This window comes from Equus asinus, chromosome 29 (assembly GCF_041296235.1).
Source record: "Equus asinus isolate D_3611 breed Donkey chromosome 29, EquAss-T2T_v2, whole genome shotgun sequence".
Lineage (NCBI taxonomy): Eukaryota > Metazoa > Chordata > Mammalia > Perissodactyla > Equidae > Equus > Equus asinus.
This window is the reverse complement of record NC_091818.1, coordinates 41069945-41093032: the sequence shown is the minus strand read 5'-3', so window position 1 is coordinate 41093032 and position 23088 is coordinate 41069945. Positions and strand designations below refer to the sequence as shown.

At 42.9% G+C, this 23088-nt stretch overlaps 1 protein-coding gene across 1 annotated transcript; it reads left to right on the top strand.

Annotated features, from left to right (window-relative positions):
- The first annotated feature begins 6774 nt into the window (after window positions 1–6774).
- Window positions 6775–13212, top strand: UCN3 (urocortin 3). The gene is made up of 3 exons (XM_014845202.3): window positions 6775–7023; window positions 12244–12761; window positions 13022–13212. The coding sequence occupies exon 2, from the start codon at window positions 12250–12252 to the stop codon at window positions 12751–12753; it is 504 nt and encodes a 167-aa protein (XP_014700688.1). The 5' UTR covers window positions 6775–7023; window positions 12244–12249; the 3' UTR covers window positions 12754–12761; window positions 13022–13212.
- The last annotated feature ends 9876 nt before the right edge of the window (window positions 13213–23088 follow it).

Sequence of the window (23088 nt, the reverse complement as noted above, 5' to 3'; positions counted from 1 at the left end):
TATGAACTCAATAAAAAAAAAAGAGCCTCCATCTATGACAGGGAATTTTCTCCATATTATTTCCACTCTGTTGTCCAAACAATCAATATTCCTTGTATGGATTACAGTACATAGTATTTACCGCAGTTATGACAATAAGGAAATTAATTACTTCTGCAGCTAAATGGGATTTCTAAGGAAATGAGGGAGAGAGTTTACTGAGCAAAGGTCTTGCTCCTACACATCTATGTAGTATACGCAGAGGGATAATATTTTGATGTATTAAAGTCTTTTTATTTCTCATGATGGCCCATTTTTCTCTCCCCATCTCCTGTTTAATCAGTTGGGCTAGCCTCTTGTCAGTTAGTCAAGGGAGAGATGGGACAGGCAGATACATGAGAAGTCTTCTTGACTTGGGTTTCCAAAGACTCAAGCAAAAAAGACAGCAGAAGGGACTCCTGGCATAAAGCAGATGTTTGGGAGAATCAGAAAGAGTCAAAGCAACGGTCTCCCCCATAAAAATTTCACCAAGTTAAAAGTGGGCAGTGGGTGGGAGGGAGGGGATCTAGAGGGGATGGGAATGGAATAGATAGGTTAGGGGCACCCAATGTGAAAGAGGGACATCACTGCGGCGAAGAGCCACCAGCAGCCCACCTCAACTCAAGTGACTCCAGACATCTCCCACCCCCGGTTCACACAGCTGTCCCTCCCAGCTCTCATCTCCTGGCTGGTAGAAATAGCATCCCAATTTAACTTGGGCTTAACCATTTTAACTTGACCTTAAAAATGAAGATTCCTGGACATACCCTAGATTCTTAAACATGTATCTTGATCCTTATCTCTATTTTTTTTAAAAGATTTGGAGAATAGAAATTATTGGATAAAAGAGTAAATAAACTTCTTAGAGATTCTTGATAAAATCATTTCAGAAAACTTTTACACCACCACCAACAGTGTCTGAAAGATGTTCAGCCTCATTAATACAAAGAAAAGCAAATTAAAACAAACAAGCAAACATTTTTATAATACTAATATTCAAAGGTGACACGGGTATGAAGAGAAAGTTTCTCTCACACACTGTGACATTATTGGCTTAAGTTAGTGGGCTTTTTATTTCAGTTGCCAAGAAGAAAGGGAGAAAATTCACATCTTGTAAGCACCTTTCTGAGGCTGGGTACTATGCTAGGTAGTAACACAGATTATCTCACTTAATTCTCACAACAAACCAACACAGTGTGTATGATTATCCTCACTTTTGCTAATGAGGAATCTGAGGCCCAGATTGTTTAAAAAACTGCCAAAATATCATCCACATTAAAGTGTGGCAGAATCAGATTGTAAAAACAAACTTGTGTAATTTCAAAGTGCAAGATCATTTCACGGCACAGTTTCGACCTCCACAAATACATTATTTACCTGGGAGAGCATGTCCAAGTGGAATGTAATGTGATAATGGCCTAAGTAATTTTAATTTGTTCAGTCAAATTTTAAAAAGTAAAAGAAATAAGTGAAGTTAATTTGAATAATATATTTAACCCAATATATCCAAAATATTATCATTTCAACATACAAGGATATAAAAATTTGTTAATGAGATATTTACATTTTTTTGTACTAAATCTTTGAAATTCAGTGTGTTTTTTACTCAGAGCCCATCTGAATTTAGATTAATCACACTTTAAGTGTTTGACAGCCACATGTAGCAAGTGGTTACCATACAGGACAGCACAGAGCTAGAGAGAGCAAACTTTTCTTAGAAAAATTGTGATAAGGCACTTCCATTGTACAACCCCAGAAGTGCTGACTATTTAGCACGGCCTTCCAAATCATAGGGGAAAAAAATTCTACCATTCTAACCAAATATTTTAATTTCACAAATTCATTCAGTTCTCACAAGGAGCTAATTTTGCATTTAAGGCATTTTGAAGTTCTTTTCATTTCCATGTTAATTTATCTATGGAAGTTGTGCTCCTACAGAGAGCTTTTTGCAAGGGTCTCAGTTCTAACAACTAACCTTGCATGGCTCCAAGACCCTTGTCCCTGGTCCCACACAGACATTAAAACCAATGTCCCTGAATACTAGGACCAGGAATCTTCCCCAAGAGCAAATGTGGCAGGAGCTTAGGTATTTATTACTTTGATTTTCAGTCCCTCCTGTCCTGGCACCAAAGGATACCCGCCACCTCCCTTTTTCCTCACGAGCTCAGAATGCATTTTAAAATGATGTATTTTTAACCAGAATGGCTATGTGTTCATAGTTGGAGGTTTTAGGTTATTGCAGTTTGCCATCTTGCCCAAACAGAAAGTTCTTATTTCTCTTGTGTTCTTTCTATTACATCACAAGAAAGGCAAAAAGCTTAAGGGAACTTGGTGTTACAAATGAAAAACTTTCAGTCATAGCTTCAGGTTTCCTGTTTTTCATTCATCACATGCAGTTGATCTTCATTATTCACAGATTCCATAGTTTCCTGTCACTAGAGAAAACTTATTTACATCCTCTAAGCGGATCTGTTGTTATTGATCACTTGTCTACACATCATGTAAACAGACCACGGTGATTGGGCCCAAGTTTGGGAAGGTGGCAGTGGTACAGCCATGCAAGGCTATCCAAGAGGGAGTATGTCCTCCCTTCCCTGGAGAGAGACAGAAAGCTTTTGATTCTCTGTTTCAAGTGACCCTAATAGAGCCAGCTGCATCTTGCTGGTGGCCCCCCGGAGCTTTGTTCCATGAATCAATCAGCCACCAAAGTCCAATAGAGAGGACTATGAAATGTCTGATAAATCACCAGTGCACCTGGACATGGAGACAGGCTGGAACCTTCCCCACCTGTTTCCACTGCTGCTGGTTTCAAGGTGGATGCAAAGTCCAAAGAAAACAATTTCCGATAGGCCCCTGGGAGGAAGTATTGGAGAACCAGTATCAGAAAGGATGGAAATGACTGCAGTGTAATGGGAATGCTATGCTGGCAGAAGGACTAAGTCTTAGTTAGGACTAAATAATCCTGCATGTTGGGAGAAACATGAGTCAAAGCAAGAGGCTCCCCTGACCAACAGACTTGAACAATTACCAGGTTAAAAGTGGCCTCTGGGGGCTGGCCCAGTGGCATAGTGGTTAAATTCGTGTGCTCCACTTAGGCAGCCCGGGATCACGGGTTCAGATCCCAGGTGCAGACCTACACACTGCTCATCAACCCATGCCGTGGCAGCATCCCACATACGAAATAGAGGAAGACTGGCAACAGACGTTAGCTCAGGGCCAACCTTCCTCACCAAAAAAATAAATAAAAGTGAGCCCTGTTCATTTTCTGTGGGGTGCAGCAAAAGCAGTGCTAAGAGAAAAAATTGAGGCTTTAAATGGTTCATATTATAAATTAATAGAGGGAAAGATTAAAATGAAGAACTAATCAATCCAGCAGAAGACAGAAAAGGAGAAATAGGAATAAATAGAAGGAGAAATAGGAATAAATAGAAGGAAGAAAATAAGGCAAATGGAAAGCATAACGTAAGACAGCAGAAAATCATCCAAGTCTGTCAGTCATCACTATTCACATAAACGTGCTAAAGTCCTTGGTTAAAACAGAAATTGTTAGATTAGGTATTTTAAAATTTAAATATGTACCACATACAAAAGAATTCTGACACAGAAAAGACTGGAAAATATGCACCAAACAAATGTTAACCAACGGAAAACTGGGATAGCTGTTTTGATATTAAGCAAAGCAGACTTTAAGACAAAAAGTGCTATTTGGCATAAAGGACTTTACAGTAAAATGATAAAAGGAACCATTCGTATGTACCCAGCACTCCAAATATACAACGCAAAAAAGGGCAGACTTACAAGAAGAAACTGACAAATCCACAAACACAGTGGGAGATGGGCATACACCCTTCGAAAACCGAGGGGTCAAGGACGCGAAAAATCAGTAAGGGAAAATAAGAGAAGAATTAAAAAATAAGGATGTCAATAACATCCTGCATTCATGGAAAACTTTACCAAGTTCTTACAAATACTGTTTGGACATCAACCTTGTTAGAAAAATAGGGAAGGTACACTAATCCACTTTCATAAAGCTGGAAACAGAGGAGCAGAGGATGTAAGTGACTGTCCCAATCAAACAGCCAAGCCAGCAACAGAGGCAGAGATGACAACTCTCTTTCCTGACACCAAGGTACGACTTCTCTCCTATAAATCATGAATTCTTACAATTCCCTACTTCCTTCTCCCTATCTTTTTCTTTGCTTTCTTCCTAGCTCAGATGTTGAGAAAATAAGTAGGTTATTGCATGTAAGTGCTTTGAGCACTTTGGAGAGATGAGCCATTTCTACTCATATATGAAGCCAATCATCCTTTTCTTCCCACCTTGGCCCTCCACATACTCTCTACAGAGTATTTACATCCCTCGACAACATTCTAAAGCTGAATTCATAGAAGACACCAATGGCTCAACAGAGCCAGAGAAAAGTTCAAGCGTAGCAGAAGGCCACATGCGCACTTCAGCAATGGGTGGGGAGGAAAGCAGCATTTACCGGAAAGGACACCCTGGGGATTTTGCTCACCAATCATCCTCTTTCTGTCCAAGACTTTCCAATCTTCCATCAGATGCAGCCAGAAGCAGTTTTTAAGCTGTAAAGCAAATAGACTGTTTCTTGAGGTTTCAATCTCTAAGAAAAGTACCTTTAAGGCTGCATCCTTAACCACCACCCAGGTCTGTGATGCTCCTTTGGGGATCGTCCTACTACTCACCTACTGGTGATCCTACTGGGGATCGAGCTAGCTACTCACATGCTGAGAGCTCGTGGGAGCCATTGGCCAGTCCCACAGCCACCCCAGGATGGGCCAGTGGGAACCGAGGAGCCTGCCTCTGTCGGAAGAGGGGACAGTGGGCTCAGGGGACAGCCACCAGCCACTGACACCAAGATGGTCAATACTGTGGAGCTTTGGACTCAGGTGGGGAGGTTTTCTAGGAAACTGAGAGGAGACAGGGCAGATCAGCAAGAAAAGAAACCAATGTTTATTGTCTCTCTTTCTAAATTCCATACTCTGGGGCAGTAGTTCTCAATTGGGGGCAATTTTGCCCCCAGGGGACACATTGGAAACATTTTTTGTTGTCGCAACTGGGCAGGGGATGGTGTGCTGCTGGCATCCACTAGGTAGAGGGATGCTGCTAAACATCCTACAATGCTCAGGACAGCCCCCTTGACAACATTATCTGTCCCACAATGCCAATAGCGCCAAGGTGGAGAATCCCCACTCTCGGGATGTTTGGTGACTTCACAAGACCGCCTCCCTGGTGTCCTGGAGCTCATAAAGGCAGAGAAGGGAGTTAAACTTGGGTTTCCAGCTATCTACCCCTCAACCTACACAAATCCCATTACTGCCTAATCATCTGAAATGGGGGAAAGGAAAAAAACCTTCTCCCAAAGACTAGAATATATGAATGAATGAACAAATGAATGAATGAACCTGGATTAGATCTCCTAGTTTCATGTGGCAACTAATCTCAAAAGAATCCCAGCCAGGCCGCTGAGGAAGAAGGAGCAGGGGTGAGGTCCAATGCCATGTCTCCTGATGAAGATTGAAACTGTGGGCGGCTTGGAGTCCTTCTCAACGAAGGTTTTCCGTTTGGTCCACGGAATACTTGTGAGCATTAAAGAGTTTCAAGAAATCCGGAAGTCCACCTACCTCTTCATCTAGAGGAATTCCAAGAAGGAAGAGTGCCTGTTCAGGATGAGGAGTCAAGGTCCAGGACGAAAGCCTGGAGAGAGCATGGGTCTTGCCTGGCCCTTCATAACAGCTAAGCCTGAGGTTCAAGGTAGATGTGAAAAGAGCTCTGGGCCCACGTTATACCTGGAGTCTCGCCCTGACTCTGCCTCCAAGTACCTGCGTGATCCCTGGTGAGTGACTTCTCCCACAGGCTCAGCACCCTCATCTGTGAAATAAGGGGGTCACTTGACTAATTCCCCAACATGTACACCATTACATTTGGAAGAAAATCCAAACTTTCCAGTGTGAATCCAGCCTACTAAGCCCCACTGCCCACCCATCTTCCTTCCCACTAGTCCTTCTCTGCAGTGGTTCTCTCCACCCCAAACCTCCTTTCTGTCTGAAATCCCTCTGCCCTGCTCTCCAGGCACGCACATTACCTGTCTTGAGTCTCCAGGACAGGGAATCTCCGCCCTCTAAATATGGCATTTGCTGTGCTAAAATTAGGCTGTGAATGCCCTATCAGAACACAGGTCTCAACTTCTTTGAATTCCTGAGGGCTCTGGCAACACCTGGCACGCAACAGGTGCTCAAAAGATATTGGATGAATGGATGAATAAAAATAGGTAAAATTCAAGTGACTTCCCATCAAAAATCTTGGTTTATTGTGCCTGCCCCTTTGCGAGCCCTCTGATAAACACAAGCATATAAAGCTTTGTGAGTAGCCAGAGATAAAAACTGTGCATCAGAACCCACGTGAATTACAAGACAAGAGATGAACTCCAAGCTGCCTTCTCTACTTTCAATATGGGTCCTGGCTCCAGATTTCTAAAGGAAGGGGTAGAGTGATGGAGAAGCAGGAAGGCTGAAATTAATAAGAACTAAGATCAGTAACAAAACTACTCAAAGAAACTGCTTCTCAGTTTAACCGAATGTTTTTTCTTTTTATCAATGAAGCAAGTTGCCAGGGTGGAGGAGAAGTGGGAGGTAATGGGAGGGCTGGGCGGGAGGAGGGGTCAAGGGTACAGAGTGCCTGTCAGCTCTGACGTTGACAGCTGCTTCTGGTTGTATTTTAAACAAAATCTCATCCTAGTGTAGACACCACGTCTGGAATTACGATCCACCCTGTGATCTGTCACTTTTATATATATACATGAGGGAGCAGAGCAGTTTCCATAGAGAGGAAATATCTCAGCCCACTGACCACTAATACAAGAAAAGAAGGAGCCGGTGACCCCAGTGGACACAGAAGTTCAGGGGGATGTTCCTGGGGCAGACCTCCTGGTCCTGAAGCTGCCGCCCACCTCACTGAGCATCCACCGGAGGGAAGTCCACTCTCGGGTAAGACTTTGACTGGGGACTTCTTCATGAAGGATATATTTATTTGCCCTAAATTAGGCAGGAGGTGCTGGGGACTGGATAGGGGTGAGAGATGAGAGTTGCAAGCACCCTGGGTGCCAGCCCAAGGGAACACACTGCTGGACACCACAGGCTGTGTTTTAAATAAGGAGAAATTGGCCCCAAAGAGACCATGGGGAAATTTCTTAAGGGGCAAAATGATCCTCCTCTTGTTGGTACGAGAGTCCTGCTTTGCAAAAGGTGTTAGATTGGTTCTTACAACCTATTTTTCTCAAAAGAGTTCAGATGTGAACACGAAAAGCAGTCCTTGGTAATAGTTGATAATTGGGGACGAGGAGGAGGAAATAGAAACTACAGGATATTATTCCCCACTGCATGCGGTGGGAGGAGGATGCTTGCATTTACTGCTTACCAAGTGCCAGATCTTTCACCCTTATCATCTCCTTACATTCTCTTGATACACCTCTGAGGCAGGTAATGTCTCCTTTTTAGGATACGGCAACTGAGAGGTTAACTGAGTCACTCAAGGAAAGTAAGAGGATGAACGAGGTTTTAAACAAGGTCCTCTGGCCTCAAAGCCCAGAGTCCTTTCCCACTTGCTACACTGGGGACACTGGAGGAAGGGGACAGACACCTGCAACGTTTAGGTGCCGCTCGAGAAGAGGAGGGACTGTAAAGATGGACATTTGATGTCTCCATTTGATTTCCAAGTTTCCTGAGAAATTCTGTTTGCAGTTTTCTCCTCAAACATAGCAATCTATCAAACGCACACACACCCCCCACTTCTGAGAATGGGTGAAATAAGAAAATGAATATAAATACTGCCAATGACCAGTGTTATCTTTAACATGTCAACTTTCTCCTGGCTGTTCCTCTCTCTTCAGGGGAAAAGCCTTTCCTGTGTAAACGCTGACTGCTCACTTTGAGGGTGAATTGTTCAGAGGTCTGTGTGTGCACGTGTTACACGCAACACTTGCATGAGTCAACAAGAAGAGCTCCTTACTATAATACCTTTGAAATGCTTAAAGGTTCCCCAGTTTCTGCAGCCGCGGTTTAGAAAATGTCTTTTTACACAACTTCTTACTGGTGTGTGCAGACAGACAGGGTAAAATGGAGAATGATGCCTTCCTCGCTGCTGGAAAGCGGGGCGGGCAGTGGGCAGAGCTGTGGAGTCAGCACGTTTGCCTTCTGGCGTCACCGCCGGCACTCCCTCCCTTTGAGTTCTCTCCCTTGCGGGTGCTCTGAATGTGAGGCCGGCCCAGGTCGCTCACTGCCTCCATCCTAGGGCGTGACTCTCACAGATCTTGGAGGGACTGTGTTTCTTTAAAGCCCCTGGAGAAATACTGCCCTTACAACCCAAAAAGAATAGCGGAGTTTCAGGTAGCCTAAGGAGAAAAGACTAGAGCTTTACCCCTCATTCCAACTAGATGGGCGTCAATCATTTTCACAGCAGGGAGCGGGGACTTCCTAAACCTTTCGGTTGTTTCACTAGGATCATGGCAGAAGAACCCAAAGAATGTCAGAGGAGAAACTTGCTTAGGAATTAGCCTTAGTGAGGAGCAAAGGACCCTTATCTTTGTGGAGAGTTTTCCTTTACCATGCAAACCCCGAACAAAGCTAAACAAAAGAAAGAGAGAATCTCAAATTCAACCCCTTGATCTCACAGATGGAAATATTGGGACCCAGAGCATTTAGTGCTGAGTGAGGACTGGGTCCGGTCTGTGAAAGGAGCCGGGGACAAATGGGTGGAGTGATGGAGAGGAGGTTTCTACACAACTCTCCCATCAGTATTAACCCTTTCTCTGTGAATTGGTTTGTGGTTTTTTAAATCCTTTCAGGCTTAACAAATGCTTTGAAATTCCTGCCAAGCTTTAAGATGCCCCCAAGGTATAAGGCAGCTAAAACTGTGATTCATACTATATTTACACAGAAACAACTAACTGAATCCTCCAAAAGTGAAAAAGTCGCAAGTCTGGTTATTGAACACAATGTTTAAAGAAAGAATAAGTCTGTTTTGCCACAGAGACAGTACATACAGCCCTGTAAAATGTCCTCTGGAATTTGGCACACGATTCTAAGGAGCTCAGACAAGGAATGGAATAGTGAGAAAGGTGGTACTCAAAGTGTGTCCGTGGACCCCCAGCATCAGCATCCTCTAGGAACGTGTTAGAAATGCAAATTCTCAGCCCTCGTCCCAAACCTACTGATTCGGAAACTCTTGGGATGGGACCCAGCAGTCTGTGTTTGAACAATCCCTTCACATGATTCTGAATCACTCTGAGGCTGGAGAACCTTTACTTAGACTGAGTTCAAGGCAAGAAGAACCTGCCTGGATTAGGGTGGAGAGGGTAATGTATAGCCAAAAATAAAAGCCAGAAGTACAACACAAGAAGGATATTGGTCTGCAGGATCAAATTACTGGATCAAATTACCTGGCAAATATAGATGAAGACGTAGATGTAGCTTTAGATGTAGATATAGCTGATTTAGATAGATAGAGATAGAGATGGAGATGATGGAGATGGAGATAGAGAGAGAGATGGAGATGGAGATAGAGATGGAGATAGAGATAGAGATAGAGATGGAGATGATGGCGATGGAGATCGAGATGGAGATGGAGATATATCACTTCTGAAATGATTTTGTGTGAACTGAGTCTCATCCTATTAGGACCTGGGGATTATTTATGTATAAACTGATATGAACCAGCCTTCTTTATTAAGTATCTGGTTAGACCAAAAGCTTTTCCTTTTTAATTTAATTTTTCACTTAACCTTTATGAGGGAGTTATTGGTGTCCCCATTTAACAGATGAGGAAGTTGAAATTCACAGAAGTTAAGTAATCTGCCCAAGGCTGTCAGGTGAATAAGGACGAAGATGGAATCAGAAGCTACGTCTATCTAACACAAGTCTGCATTGCTTTCACTGCACAACACAACAGGCCCACATGTAGCTAGTTCATACACTTGGATCACATAGATAGTTTAGATAAAATAAACTCCAAAATTTTTTAATACGAGACAAATGAGCAAGCCAACAAAACAACCTGGTTTCTTAAAAAAAATAAGAAAGAAAGAAAAGGAAGGCAGTAGCTGCAATGTAGAGTGCACCTAGGAAAACACAAGTTTCTACAGAAAACTTGCCAAGTTGGGGTGTGTGTATATGTGTGTGTCCAGGGTAAGTGAAAGCGCAAGGATTTATATGATTCTCCTTTAGAAAGAGAACTAGGCTAAGATTTTTATAAAGGGTTGATTCTAGTCCCATCCATTCAGTATAAACAATTTGGAAGCAGGCTTGAGTTCATTCCCACTCGTTTCTTGGGAAATGACCTGCTCAAGGTCTTGTTGACAATAAGCTACAGAGCTGAGGCTAGAACTCAGCCTCTGACTGCCAGCCCCTCCTTGCCTCTACTCCACACTGTCACCACAGAAAACAAAGTGATCCTAAGCTAGCCTAGCACTGCTTAAAGCCCAGAAGAATCCCATGCTGATTTACTTGTCCAATTTTTCTTGTTTACTGAAAATCTACCTTAATAAAAGAATTCTCCAAAGTTCCATAGCTAATCACATCTCTCTTGTTTTCTTTTGTGGAGGCCAAGGATGTCTCATACAGATAATGACATAAACTCCAAGTTCAGATAAAGCACCCAAATGGGAGCAGTTCAGCTTTCACTCTCTGTGTCTCTTAGGATAGTCCGAGGACTGTTCATTCTGATGACGCAACTCAAGAACAAGAGTATGTCGGGGTATCAGGATGTAGGGGCAGACAGAACAGACAGCTGTGCTTATGCCAGGAGAAGATGAGATGAAATCCCAGACATTTGGACCTCACATTTTTTCTCATGCATAATGAAGGGATGTAAATGAACTTTATGTCCTTATTTCAGAGCTGGAAAGAGAATGTGCCCACAGAATAGGCAAAGGGGACCGGGGTGCGAGGTGGGTTGAGTTCAAGGACACAAGAGGTAAATTCTGCTCACTCACAATTTTCCTAAGGCCCAGTGACCACAGATACCCCAATTCTGATTATCTTCTGACACAATTGTGAATTGTTCCTACAACGGAGACTAGGCAGAGCTCTTCGCCCCCGCTGAAAAGCAATTTAAAGTCTTCTTGTGCCCTATTGATCAGTGGGCTGATAACTATGATGGCTTAAAGCTTGAACAGTCCCAGTTATGGGAAGGCCACTGATCCAGATGTTTTTGACGCCACAACATACTTTATACAGTAAGGCTTAGATTTTTTTCATTTTCTTTTTTTAAATAAAAGAGTAGATTCAAAAGGTCACTATAGACTATGATCCTTTCATGCCTCTAGTATCTCATGCTAGCCCTGGACATTGCACAACCTACCTTTCATTTAGAAATGCCAATGAATAGGCACCTAAAGAAGACATTGAGTCACTCCCAATAAAGCATGTCCTTGAACATCAGTGTCCTTGGATTGAGTCCCAGACAATCGCTCTCATTCAGTCCAACTGATAACCAAGAACACACAGATATTAGAAGTAACTGATAGTTTTAGGATTGAGGTCCCATCAATCCTAAGCACGGGAGACGATAGGTGTTCTTTGCAAGATACTTAGAGTCTCGCATAGAGACCAAACTGACTTCCACTTCATAAATTCTATAGGAAAACCAACCAAATTAACCAACTCCATTGCTCTTAAGAAACTCTGACAGCCTAGGAGGGGACAAGACTTGAAGATCTGCCTCAGAAACACTGACTGCACCACCAACAAAGGTCTTGAAGCGATAGGGGTGCAATGAATCAGCCTCATCAGTGATGAGAGAATTAAAAGTCACTTGGCCACTAAAATCAACCAAATTAGGCTACTAAATGCTTACTTAGAATATTTGTTGTTCATTTTTCAGGGCCAGTGGTTACCTGCAAGCTGAATTAGATAAAACTAATCAATACTAGTAGAGTAATGATTCTCAAACTTTAGTGATCATCAGAATCATCTGAACCATTTGTTAAAACAGAGATTGCTGGCCCCAGAATTTTTAATTTACTAGTTCTGGGGCAAGATCTGAGAATTACTTGCATTTCTAACAAATTTCCACATGCTGCTGCTGCTGCTGGTCCAGGGGCCACACTTTAAGAACTGTTGTAGTAGAATATTAACAAGGCCCTACTGGATTTTAGTCTGAGCCTTAAGCCCTTCTCACACCCCTCCCCATATTCTTCTTCTCTACTGCAGGGAGAGATGCTGCTGCCAGCCCACTTCCTGCTGCTACTGCTGCTGCTCCTCGGGGCCCCCCGGACAGGTCTCTCCCATAAGTTCTACAAAGCTGAGTCCCTCTTCAGCTGCATCAACACAGCCCTGTCTGAGGCCAGGAAGAGCCAGCTGGAGGATGCACCCCTGCTGAGCAAGAGAAGCTTCCCCTACCTGCCCAGCCAAGACCCCTCCTCAGGGGAGGATGAGGAGAAAGAGGAGGAGGAAGAGGACAAGGAGAAAAGGACCTTCCCTGCCTCTGGGGGTGGCGGTGGAGCTGGAAGCGCTAGGTACAAATACCTGTCCCAAGCACAGCTCAGGGGGAAGCTGTACCAGGACAAGGCCAAGAGTGACAGGCGCACCAAGCTCACTCTGTCCCTCGACGTCCCCACTAACATCATGAACATCCTTTTCAACATCGCCAAGGCCAAGAACTTGCGAGCTAAGGCAGCTGCCAACGCCCACCTGATGGCACAGATTGGGCGGAAGAAGTAGAAGCAGAGGTCAGCAGGAGGGCCACCCATCAAGGCCAGAGGTCACAGTGGAGGGTGAGGGGAGACCAAGGGTTTGCCCATCCAGCTGGTTTGTATTTTGAGGGTTAAAGGCTGCTTCACTGCTCATCCCCTCTGATCCTTTCCTGCCTCCAGCCCAGCTCCCTCCTCCTCTGTACATATACACAGAACGGCAGTACTGTCCCACTTTCACAGGTACGAGGCTGTTAATGTCTCTCCTTATGTTCTGTGTCTCCTTTCTCCTTCCCCAGGATGAGAGGCAAAGGTCATGCATTCCTGTCCTCCACGCTTCTCCCTGACGACACCATGTCTGAGAAGAGGAAGCACAGGGCTCCTCTTCTCTCCGCACATCAACTCCTGCCAAGGCTGGAAGACAAGGTGACTCATTGCTCACCATCCTCCCACCAGATGCCTTCCCTGCCCTCTCGCCCCCATTAAAACCAATGGCTTTTGAATTCCTGGCCTGTCTCATTCTTCCTCCTTCAATTAGCTGCCTTCAAACCTCTGAGCTAAGATGAAGGAGGGATGTTACTGATGAGTGGATTCCTGATCTCTCCCAGGACGGGAGGTCTTGGGATGAGTACAGATGAGCCTGAGAAAGGCCAAGCTGGCAGGATTCTGTCAGCTGTCACTTGATCTAGCGCCATCCCCCTGGCCATCCCACCCAAGTGGCACAGCCTGGGATCTGCTGCAGAATGGGCACCTGGGCTAGGAGGGAGATGGAGATTTCAATTATCCCCTTTGTCATATCCCGAGCTCCTCCATGGCTCTCTAGGGCATGGGGCTGCTAATTCTTTAACAAGTGCCTGTTGAACCCACGGTAACTACCCAGCACATGCTGGGCATGGTGAGAGATACTGACGTGTGAGGCAAGGCCTCTGATCTCCATGAGTCAACAACCTAAGTGAATAGACAAAACCAAAATCTGAAAAGAAGATACCACCAGGGAGTGTGTAAGTGATGCACTGTGAAGTGATAGCAATTAGTGTAAAAAGTATACATGAGGAATTCAGAAATGAGAATGTTTAATATGAGTAAAAGTTCACTAAAGATGGACATCAGCAAGAACTCTGATGGCTTTCTGGCAGCAAAGCCTGAGGGCCAGATTCCCAGAAGATGGCCCATGGTTCCACTCACTTCTGCATGGTGATGAGTTGTAAACACATAAAATAAACTTCTGCACGGTACAATACACACACACACCGGCAACTACTACCACCACCAGAAGCAAAATCAAAGACAAAAGAGGGACAAATCCAGAAAAGTGTTTGCTGCTCATATAAAAGACAGATGGCTTATTGATCAAATGTATAAAGGGCCACTAAAAATTGAGAAGGAAAAGAAGAAACCCAAGAGAAACATAAGCAAGGATATGCATAGATCTCACACACACACAAATACCAATGACCCTTAAATGTATGAAAAGATGCTAAACTTCATTCCTAAGGAAACAAACAGAAACTGAACTCACATACAATTTCTCATCTATTAGAACGGCAAAAGTTCATAAGTTTGACAATCAGTCCACACTCCGTCGATGAGCTGAATAGCCACCCTCATTCATTACTGGCAGGTGGGAGTATCAACTCTAGAGAGGCAACTTGGAAATATTCATCAAAATTACAAATTCATTTTGCCTTTAACTCAGCAATCCTGCTTCTGGCAGGCATGATTGGAAAAAGTGAAACTTTATGTTTTAAAAAATGTTAAGTTAAACTTGAAATGAAAAATACCCATCTCTTGACAGGACCAATGCTCAAATTGTAACTGTCATTTCCATCCTGGGAAAAGCCACATGGTAGAGCAGGAAGAATCCTGGCCTGAGACTCAGGATACCTACGTGTGAGTCTAGGTTCTTCTTTTTCTTACGTGTCTCTGAGCAAATCCTTTATTTCCCAGAATGCTGATGTGCCAGGATCCCTGCTTTACGAACATTATCTCATTGAGTTCTCACAAGAATATTCTAAGGTAGCTACTATTTTTTCCATTTTGAAGATTTTTTTATTTGCATTTTACCTTTATTTATTTTTGCTTTAATAATGCATATTCTGTTCACACTAAAGGTACAAAGGGCAGGAAGCAGGGCATGAACTTGGCTGAGGAAAAATCAAGCAGGGGTGACATTTCTAGTTTCACAAACAACCTAAAACTAGGAGAATTTAAAAGTTGCAGCTGGCACCACAAAACACGCCCAGCCTAAATTTTGGACCTAAAATTGCACATGGGGTAGAATCCTAGACGGGACACCAAGTGAGGCAGCTTTCCACCTGAAGCAAAAGAAGAGAGAGAGGCCCAGAGAAGTGAGGGAACACGTCCAAGTTCTCCCGGCTGTTAGCGACAGAGTCAGGTCTGTCTGGCCACAAAGCCCCTGCTCACCCCTCCACGCACAGCCGACCCTTCCTGTGTACAAAGGACATAAAAAACCAGCCATGGGGCCGGCCCCGTTGCCAAGTGGTTAAGTTCGCGGGCTCCACTTCAGTGGCCCAGGGTTTCGCTGGTTCAGATCCCGGGTGCCGACATGGCAGCACTCATCAGGCCATGCTGAGGCGGCGTCCCACGCAGCACAAGCAGAGGCACTCACAACTAGAATATACAACTACCTACCAGGGGGCTTTGGGGGGGGGGAGAGGAGGAGGAGGAGGAGGAGGGGGAGGGGGAGGGGGAGGGGGAGGAGGAGGAGGAGGGGGAGGAGGAGGAGGAGGAAGAAGCAGGAAAAGCACCACAGGCATTCGGACTTATGCTTATTATGTCTCCAGCAGGTGAGTCTGGTGTTTAGAAGGCTTTTACAGTTTCACCAATGATTTAAATGTGAGTATAAGCATACAGTTAATGAACCAGGAGAAGTTTGCCAAAACCAGACCCACCGACAACAGCAGAAAGCACAGATCAAGTCCAGCGCCCCACAGTCTGAGCTCGAGCACCCAGAATCAGGCCCCGATTTGAGTGCAAGCAGCACCTCCAAGCACGTGTCCACAGTCACGTCCACAATGCATGGGAGGCAGAGACGGCCACTTTAGAGATCACCTCCACTTCTGTCTGCCACCCTTGATTTCGCTTTGGAACATTTTGGGGGGAAATAAAGGAGAACTGCTGTCAATCTTTATTGTCTTAAAAGCAAGAAAATCCCCAGGCCCCCGGCCTTCTCTTCAGGGAAGAATAGATACATGGAGAAGGCACAGCCTCGCCAGCCCCAGGGATCTAACATTCCACTTTAATGCAAGGAGCTGTGGCCAGAGTATTTTACTAGAATATGGCAAGCCCCTGGTAATCCCTGGGTGACACATCAGGCCCTTGGAACACAAGGATTTATCACTGTGATTGGGACATCTGCGACTCCTTGATATGCAATAATTTGTCACTTTCCTGAGATGCAATTCTGAATTATTCTGCAAGGCAGATGTGCACGAACAGGTTGCTTGTGTGGTTATGAGCCCCGTCAATTACCTAGCATTTGCATCTCCAGGCAGACGGCGGTGCTCTCCACTAATTATCGCGGATGCCCTGTATTATTAAAGGCCTGAAGAAGGCTGCCCAGGTGCCTTGAGTTATGCAATACGGCATTTTGTGGAGGAGATTACTGATGAATGTGGCTATGCTCAAAGGTCTTCAGCATAGACTCTCTCTGATTCTGTTTTAGGAACACATCAGAGAGCCACACATGACCCTATGTCCTACAACTGTAATGCACAGACACGTTAGAAATAGTCAAGGAGGGAACACTCAAAGAGGAAAGGATAATAGGATTCACATATATGGTATAATAAATATATTTTTAAAAATAAAAAAATAAAGAGGTTAAGTTATCCTATAAAGGTTAATGGGTTTCCTAACAATCAGAAGAGTTTATGAAGGATTATGCTATGTTAGCACTGAGGACCCTTCTCTGAAGCAAATTTAAATAATAATAATAATAATAATAATGCTTTGGCTGGGTCAGCATAGAGACCCTGGAATGAATGATAACAAAGGGGATGGCTATCTTTCCTTGTCAAGGATCAGTAAGAATGGTGGGGCCACAGAAAACACTAAAGTATCAATTCCTTACAGTCAGGAAAGGAAATCACACCATCAAAAAGAGAAAAAGATGTAATAAAAATAGCATAAAGAAAGATAATACAAAATTTTGGAAGGGATTTTTTGGGGAGATAAAAATGAGTTCATGTGAATGAAAATTCTCATCACAATCTCTGTCAGATTATTTGTGTTGGTTTGAGCCTCCTTGGAAAATCTAGTTTAAGCTCTCTTTTAAAAATAAAATAAGGCTGGGGGCTGGCCCAGTGGCATAGTGGTTAGGTTCACATGCTCCACTTTGGCAGCCCAGGGTTCACGGGTTCAGAACCCGGGCATGAACCTACACACCAGTCATCAGGCCATGCTGTGGTGGCGTCTCACATATAAAATGGAGGAAGATTGGCACAGATGTTAGCTCGGAGACAATCTTCCTCAAGCCAAAAAGAGAAAGATTGACAACAGATGTTAGCTCAGGGCCAATCTTCCTCACCAAAATAATAATAATAATAATAAAATAAGGCTCAAAAGCCAAGCTGAACCTCCTCCCAGGAGATAAGACACGTGCATGGAAAATATGATCTCTAAATGTTCTACCTAACAAGAAATCCTGAAAACAAATGCCAACAGCAGACAAAGGTGCCTCCTTCATGACAGAAGGATAATTTTGGAAAGTTTAACCAAATAATCAGGGAAAGCTGAGTGATATCCAGAATTCAATTAGATATTTTATATAATTCTAAGAAAAGGGAGGTACACAAGTTCAAAAGTACATAGTATTAAACTAAAAAGACATTTACATATATCAGCCAAAGAAATACAAAATCTAATCAAATGGAGTGGCTAGCTACCTTAGTAAGAATTACAGATGTGATCTGACTTGAACTTAGATAATCACGTGACTCAAATCCAAGCACGGGCTATGGGGCACCTCATTCTTTAATTAAGGAAGTTCCCATTACAAACTATTGCTAGGGTGCAGCATGTTCCACTAGAGTCACGAAGAACCTGGCACAGCCTGGTCAACATCACTAAAAAGCCTCAGCAAGCTGGGAAAGCAAAAGACAAAATAAATTATCTTGGGAAGGTAACCCCAAACATATGGGATGACACAGTGCTCTCTTAAAGGGTAAGCATATTTAGTCCCAGGAGATAGTTCTCCCTCCTTCCCCCTAAGCCATCACCTCCTAGTTTGAACCTCTTGTCATCATATTGAATCATCCTCACTGTCCCATTGTTGCTGTCACTTACCAACACCTGGGTCCGTCTACCTCATTTCCTGATCATTTCAGTCCTTGGCTCATCAATCTTTCTGACATCACTCCTGCTTAAAGTTTTGGGATTTCGACATACACACAGATGACCTGGCCAACACCCTCGGTCTCATTTCTACTCCCTGCCCATGCTCTCCCTCCCCAAGCCAGTCACTCCCATGGCCACACCCAAGATTTGTTGTTACAAATCATAAACTGTCTCATTACCCCCGCCTATCTTTCCAGCAGGCTCTTTCTAGGATGCAACTCCAACAATCATTCAACCCCACAGAGACAAGTAATGGGTTGATCCTGCTGCCTTTTCACTGTCCCTCACCCCCACTTATAACTTCTCCTCACTCCTTGCCAATGAAAATGCGTGGTCAATCATTAGCATTGTTCTCTTCTATACGTCTCTAATCCCCTTGTTCCACTTTTGCCTTGTTGACTAAGCCCTGATCACTTCAAACACTCCACTATTCTGCCCCTGCAACCCGAAGCCGAACACACCTTAAAACACACACACGCACGCACATTCACACACATACGTGCACATGCTGATTGATCTCACTTTAAAATCCTGACAAGACTCTTTAAGTGGGCGCTTTACACCGTGCAGCAATTACATCACGTTTCCACACACCATTCACACTCCTACCAGCCTAGACTTTCACTCATTTTCTTAGCATATCCTCCCTATCCAATCTCAGCTGGTGATCTTACTGCCTATTTCTCTAAGGAAATTGGATGCTTCAGAAGCAAAATTTCACAAAATTCCACCACCACGCCCACCTACCTAAAAGCATCTGTACTCATACACTCTGCCTTCCTTTCTGAGTTAGATGAACGATCCATGCGCCTCATTAAGGACAACCCTGTATTATGCACTAAGTTCCCATCCCTTCCTGCCTACTTAAAGACATTGATCCAACAACCTTTCCTTCTTTCCCCCACGTCATCAACACTGCCCCCCACTGCATCATTCACATCACATACAAATCTACACGAGAGCACACAGACTCTTGACCAGCCACCTCTTCCAGATAGTGCCCTTTACTCTGTTTCCTTTTACAGCAACTCTCTTTGATGAATCTCCCTGTACTTACCCTTCTTTCATTCTCCATGAAGTCCACTTTAGTCAGGCTTCCATCCCTATGTTCCACTGAAACTGCTCACCAAGGTCCACCAAAACCTCTACATTGCTAAATTCAACGGTCAAACCACAGCCTTCATCTTTCTTGACCTATATCATCATTTGGCACAGTGGACCACCACCTCCCCCTTGATACACATTTTCCAGTCTGCCTTTCAGGACACCATACTCTGTTTTCCTTCTGTCTTAACGGCCACTCTTTCTAAATCTCTTTTTCTGGCCCCTTTTGCCAGGTACATTCTTCCACCAGATAGCTGCATTCTCCCTCTGTTACTTCCTTCAAGTCTATGTCGAATGCCTCTTTCTCATGGAGGCCTCAAGGGACCACCCTATTTAAATCTGTGGCCCCCTTTTCCCCTTACCATGCTCCCTGTTGTTCCAATATTCCCTATCACCTTTCAACATGAAATATAACTTAATTATTATGTTTATTGTCTCTCACCCCCGCCTTCACTCCCACACAAACTCCACGATGGCAGGGATCATTCATGTTCTGTGTAGTGATCAGAATAATGAGCAGCACATGATAGGTGCTCAGTAAGTAATTGGGGAAAACATAAATTAAATAAGAGGGTATTAAAGTTTTGGTGATAAGGAATCTGTCCAAACTTAGCATTTTAAGTACAGTTTTTATAATACTTAAGAGAATTTGGCCTAATGGAATCATACTCAGCTTTATAATTCCAATTTTAAAATATATAAATTGAGTACATAATTTATACTTGTGATAATAAGTAAAAATCGTACTAGTTTATAGACAGTTTTGGAACACAAGAGTACTTAGTCACATTTATAATTTAATTTATTAGATTTTAAAAGATTTACTCAGGATACTTGAGAAAATTTTTCAGACAATTATAGTTCTTAAAAGAAAATAAAATATATTAAATTTATAAATGCGATCTAAAATGTTTAAGAGTACTTATCTAAGATGGCAAAGGGGACCAAAAATTCATGTGTATTCTCTTTCAAAGTGACTATTTAAATTTGCTAAACTTAGAAATAATAAGATTCACAATCTGAACTTAAATGTTTAAGAGTAACTACGCTGTTTATCTTCATTTTAGTAGATTGTTAACTTTTAAAAACAAAAGAAAACCTCTAAATAGCCTTTTCTGGATGTGTGAATGCACACACATGCACAGACACATACACACAAACACACAATGCCCTTCCGAACACCAAAAACTCATGAACTGAGCAGTTATTTAAGCATTTCATTAGTGCCCTCCAGTGTCTGAAGAGAGAAACAGCACATGTACACTAAAGAAAATTTTTAAATATTTAGTAAAAGCCTAATAAAAGTTCAAAGCACTATGTAAGATACGCACAGAAAAAAAATTCTCATCAATGAGTATTTACTACAATGCTTTCAATATAGTGAGAGATTTCGTAGTATCTCAACTATCCATAAATCCTGGGGTGGGAGTAAACGGGATGATATAGATGGCTCTGGTAACTCATGGAGAGCACAAGGAAGAATCCCAAAAGGCTACAGGGAACAGGTGACATTTGAACTGGGTTCGGAGTGGGAATTACATCACACGGTCACAGAGAGAGAGGAGAGAGAAAAGCAGTGAGAGGAACGAAGGCAGAGCAGAGAGAGAAATATGCGCTGGGAATGGTGAGCAGCCTAGCCCGAATGGACTGCCTGACAGCACAGTGAAGGACAGGACTGGAAATTTCAGTTGGAACTGGTTGGGACGGGCTCTGCATGTCGTGTGCAGGAGTTCACCCTTTCGGTGAAGACGGTGGGGAGTCACTGGAGCTGTGTGTCGGGGGCAATGATCGAAGCTGTGCTTCAGAATGCTCAGTCACAGCGTAGCACGCAGGAGGGATCAGCACGACAAAGTGAAAGGCAGAAACGCATTTAGATGCTAGGGTGCTGGTTACGGGGAGAGGATTTGATGACCTGAGATAGGATGGCTTCAGTGGGAAGAAAAGGAAGGGAATGGATTCTGGAAACATTACAGTAGTAGAATTGGTAGGACTTGATTCTATGTAGACAGCAAGAAAGAGAGAGAAGTCAAAAATGATGGCGTTGTTTAGAATCTGCCTAAGTGGGAAGATGATGACATAAATAAACAAGATAGAAAGCACCAAAGGAAGAGCAGATTTCTTTTGAGGAAAATGAGGTAGTTCTTCAAAGAAGTTAAATTTAAGTGTAGGCAATACATCTGAGAAGACAGCTCGAGCAAGTAGGTGGAAATTCGAAAGTAAAACTCAAAGAGAAGGGAAACTTAAAAGTTTCCATAGTTACTTATGTAGAGCTAATGTGGTTGTGAATAAGATAAACAACAGCCAGAGAAGACGACCCAGGGTATCTCCATTATGGACAGATGATGGAGAAGAAGAAATGTCAGATGTAGGAGAATCAAGTAGTGCTACAGGAATCAACGGGAAAGTTTCAAGAAAAAAGAATTACCAAATGCTTAAGGTCAATAAAGTCGTTGTTTTGATAAATAAGGTATAATCAGTGATCTTTGAGACAATCATTTCATAGGATGGTGGGGAGGACACAAAATTACAAAGGTTGAGGAGTGAGCAGAAGATGAGGTGAAGGCACCAGTGAATATTCTTTTGACAAGTTGGAGAGTGGAAAGATGGGACCGTACATTATGGGGGTAGCAGAATCCAGAAAAGGGTGTTGATTTTTTGGAGGAGGAGACCTGGACTTGTAAGTAGGAAAAAAGAAAAGAAAAAAAAACAATGGAGAAAGAGAGACAGAATATGCAAGGGAGATTGAAGGAGCAAAGTCTTCTAGAAAATAAGTGTCAAGGGGAGAAGCTGCAAAAATAATAAACGGGCTTGGAAAGGAGAGCATTTTTCCTCTGGGATAGTAGAGGATGTATCAAGATTCAGAGTAATTTTAAGGGGGAGATTGAAGAGGAATTTAAGAAGTTAGTCAGATGGATGTGATTTCAATAAAGTAGGAAATCAGGTCATTTCCTGGAGCCTTTCAATTTAATAAATATTTGAGTACCTACTCTAGGCCTGACACTGCAGATGCACAGATGAATAAGATAGTCCTTGCCTCAAGATCACATTTAATTAGCACTTAGAGTCCTCAGAGTTAGTTCAATCACGACCTCACTCTTTGAGAAAAAATAGGAAAATATCATTCCCTCTCAACCCCAGATCTACATTAAAAGAATAGTAAAGGGAGTTATTTTGTCAGAATGAAAATGATCCCAGATGGAAGTATGATAATACAAGAAGGGATGAAGAGTACCAGAAAGGATGACCATGAGGGTAAATCTAAGCAAACACCTACTGTTTAAAACAATAACCAGCATCTTGTGGGATTAAAATGTTTGTGTCATTGAAATACAGAGTAACAATACACCAAAGGCAGGAGGACAGTAAATGAAGTTGAAGTGTTCTATGGTCTTTTCATTGTTCAGGAAGCGGTAAAACCACGAAGGCATGGTAGATGCTAATAAGTCAAGTTCGAATATTGTAATTTCTAGGGTATCCACTAAAAGAATTTTTTAAAAATAGTGACTGTTTAATGAGCTAATTGAGAGAATACATAAATTATAAAGAAAAATACTTGGTAAATCTAATATTTATGTATGGTATGTAGAGGCAAATAGCATCGCAAGTTAATCAATTCTTAGACTCACAAAATCTTGGAACTAGAAAGGGCCCTAGAAATAACCTTGTCCAGGATGAGGAATTTAAGATATGGAGAAGCTAGGTACAAGATCACATAATTGTAACAGTGCCATGACTTGGATCCATCATTCCTAATATCTAGTTAAATATTTCTTCCTTGTTATTCATTACCATTTTATGGTGATAAATTTGATTAAAAGAAAACAGCCTAAAGAAAGCTATTCGAGTCTTGATGACTACTCTTTAGGAGACCTAATCCTAAAGTTCACAAGTATGGGAAACGTCC